Source organism: Phascolarctos cinereus, unplaced genomic scaffold (assembly GCF_003287225.1).
Source record: "Phascolarctos cinereus isolate Bilbo 61053 unplaced genomic scaffold, phaCin_HiC Scaffold_3;HRSCAF=262, whole genome shotgun sequence".
NCBI classification, from domain to species: domain Eukaryota; kingdom Metazoa; phylum Chordata; class Mammalia; order Diprotodontia; family Phascolarctidae; genus Phascolarctos; species Phascolarctos cinereus.
In genome coordinates, this window is record NW_027555736.1 from 145,028,295 (window position 1) to 145,031,006 (window position 2,712).

At 38.2% G+C, this 2,712-nt stretch overlaps 1 protein-coding gene across 1 annotated transcript in view; it reads left to right on the forward strand.

Annotated features, from left to right (window-relative positions):
• Positions 1-1,821, forward strand: part of HACD3 (3-hydroxyacyl-CoA dehydratase 3) — a 28,799-nt gene extending 26,978 nt beyond the window's left edge. The window contains exon 11 of the mRNA XM_020983152.2: positions 120-1,821. Coding sequence (XP_020838811.1) covers positions 120-196 — 77 coding nt within the window. The 3' untranslated portion in view covers positions 197-1,821. The remainder of the gene's footprint in view (positions 1-119) is intronic.
• Positions 1,822-2,712: the final 891 nt, after the last annotated feature.

A 2,712-nucleotide genomic window follows, 5' to 3' on the forward strand; every position in this document is an offset into this window, starting at 1 on the left:
AAACACTGTGCTAGGAGCCAGGCTAGAAGCACTTCATCCTTACCCTCCAGAATCACCCTGGTTGTAATTACATTGATACCAATGTTCTGAGTTCTAATCTTTGTTCACTTACGTTTTAGGACTGTTTGTCAATTTCCATCACCTTTATAAACAACGAAGGCGGCGCTATGGACCCAAAAAGAGAAAAACCAACTAAGCAGAGCAGCAGATCACTCTTACCAGATGAATCATAATCTGTAGTTCTTAATGGTTTTATCTATTACGCCAATACAAAGGCTTTTCTAAAAGTTCAATGATTTTAATTTTCATTGATTCCACAGCCCCAGGTTAACATTCCTCTACTTATTGGACCACTTCACTACAGAACATGCACAACTGGTAACCCTCATGTTCAACCAGCTCAACTTGACTCCTCATTTTCACCATCCTAAGAGCAGTACATAATTCCCGCATATACTGTATAGTTAGTGATAATAGGAGGATTTGCCCCAATCTCTGCTTCTGTCAGCCAGCCAACTACATTTACTGAGCACTGAATGGCAGAACCTTGTGTTTTACACTTTCTTAGTTGAGATTTCTCCTTTTCAACACTGGCTTGTAAGGAAAAGCAAGATGGTGCTCTCTTACAGGTAACTGAAAGCTAGAGACATAAGGCTCAGAGACCAAACAAAGCATGAGTGTCATAGGCTATTTGTTGAGTTACCACACGGTCAATCTTTTGATGATCGGTTGAGGCCCAGCCACTGATAAAACTTTTACCTGAGCCATATTGGGGATAGACTCTGTGGTCTTAGAACCTTTGCTGAACCTACCTTACCTCTTATTGCTGGTGGGCCACTCTTTGCTATAGTTTTGATTGTGTGGGCATTGGATAGAGAGGAAAAGGCTTGAGAGAATGAAGGAATCAAACCTGGAGCCATTCACTGTCTCTTTGGTGGCTTAATTGCAAGTAACCCTTTTTTTTTTCCTAAACTTCTTTTGGAGTTAAATAATTTTTAAAATTCATGTCATTAGAATGAACAGAGTAAATTTAAGGCAGTGCTCAAACATAAGATATTGGCTTATCTGTGCTTACTGTACAGAGTCCACTCAGTTGTCTATTTGTAAAAGAATAGTGGGAAAAGCAATTTTTTGGAAGGACCATAGCTGCCCTCATTCTACTGCAGTTAAACTGACTTTTTCACTTACCATTGTAGCATAATTGGGAAAACAAAGCTGGGAATTTGGCAGTCTGCTAGCTGGTGTCAGTAGGAAATTCTGGAAGGAAACATCCTAGCAGGGGTAGAAAGAATTTGAAAGAAAAAAGATCACTTGTTTTAAAGATTAATAGGGTTTTCTCCACTGCATTTTGAGTAAACCATGTAGAAAGTCTGTTAGAAGAAACATTTGAAGAAAAGCTTTTAAGGCATAAATAGATCCTTCAGCCCTGTCCTGGAACATAAACCATTGTTCCTGCCCTGGGGATCACACAATAATTTATGCTTCCTAGTTACAGGAGCTGTGAGCCTAGGGACAGTATCTTGGCTTGATATCAAACAATTAGCACAAGGAAGGCGTTTTCTCCTCTTTTAATTTATTCCATGGTAGGACAGTGTTTTGCATGCCTGCAGCTTCTCATCAACATTTAACTTGTTCATACTGACTTCTGACATGTTCTTTCAACTTGGGTTCTTATAAAGTCAGGCATTTCATCTTTGCAGTCAAGTAGCCTGCACTCTCAAGGAAAAAACTTGTATTCTTCGTGATTGTCATGGATCTTATTATACTGTCTCTGCGGAGGCAAAAGATGGTGGATTTCTATTAAAACATTTACAGCCAAAACCTTTGTTTTTTGTGGTGCTTTTTTCAGAATCCTGAAAATAGGAATATCAGATTCTACCTCAGTACTTCCATGGCAGATTCAGTTGCTTTATTTTGGACTCATTCAAACTTTTATTTCCATGAAACTTTATCTAAGACATTCTTCCATATTGGGCACAATGTTGCTTCCATAGGAAACTATGGAACAGCCAGCCAACGATGGGAAATGTTGCTTGTCCGCGTTTTCAGAGGCTCTGAAGTGGCATAGTCATTGAAACAGCTGTAAGAGACCACAGAGATCATCTAGACCTAGGGTTCCAAGTCCATGAATTTGGTGCTTTTTTTTTCATGAATTTGGCTTTTTAAAAAAGTATTTTGATGACTATTTCAAAATAATTGGTCTTCTTTGTACTCCCATACATTTTATTTTATGCATTTGAAAGCATCGTGGAGGTGGGCCATGACAAGGTCAAGAACCCCTTAAGTCCAGTCCTCTCATTTTTGTAGATTAGCTGAAGATGGATGGAGTTGCTGCTTGAGTTCATATCTAGTTTGTGACAAAGCTGGGACGAGAACACAGATCTCATTCTCAATTCAGTGCTGTTTTTTTTTTTTAATTACCTAACTATTCCTTAGTTGTTTTTTTTTTTAATTTTGCCAGAACTTGATTTTCACTTAGCCTTGGCCTATGCAGTGATGAAGAAGGTAATAAAAGCTGTGCACAAGCAGTCTAACCCAAAGTGCAATTCAAGGGGACATGTTTGAGACCTGTGCTATTTCAATAAACTCTTAAAATCCTGTAGATTAAGTCTTAAATATTGATGGGTTAATTACAAGGAAATTGAAATTATACTTGGTAAATAGGTTGGAAAACAAATGAAATTGGAAGTATTAAGTCTCCAAGTGAAAGCA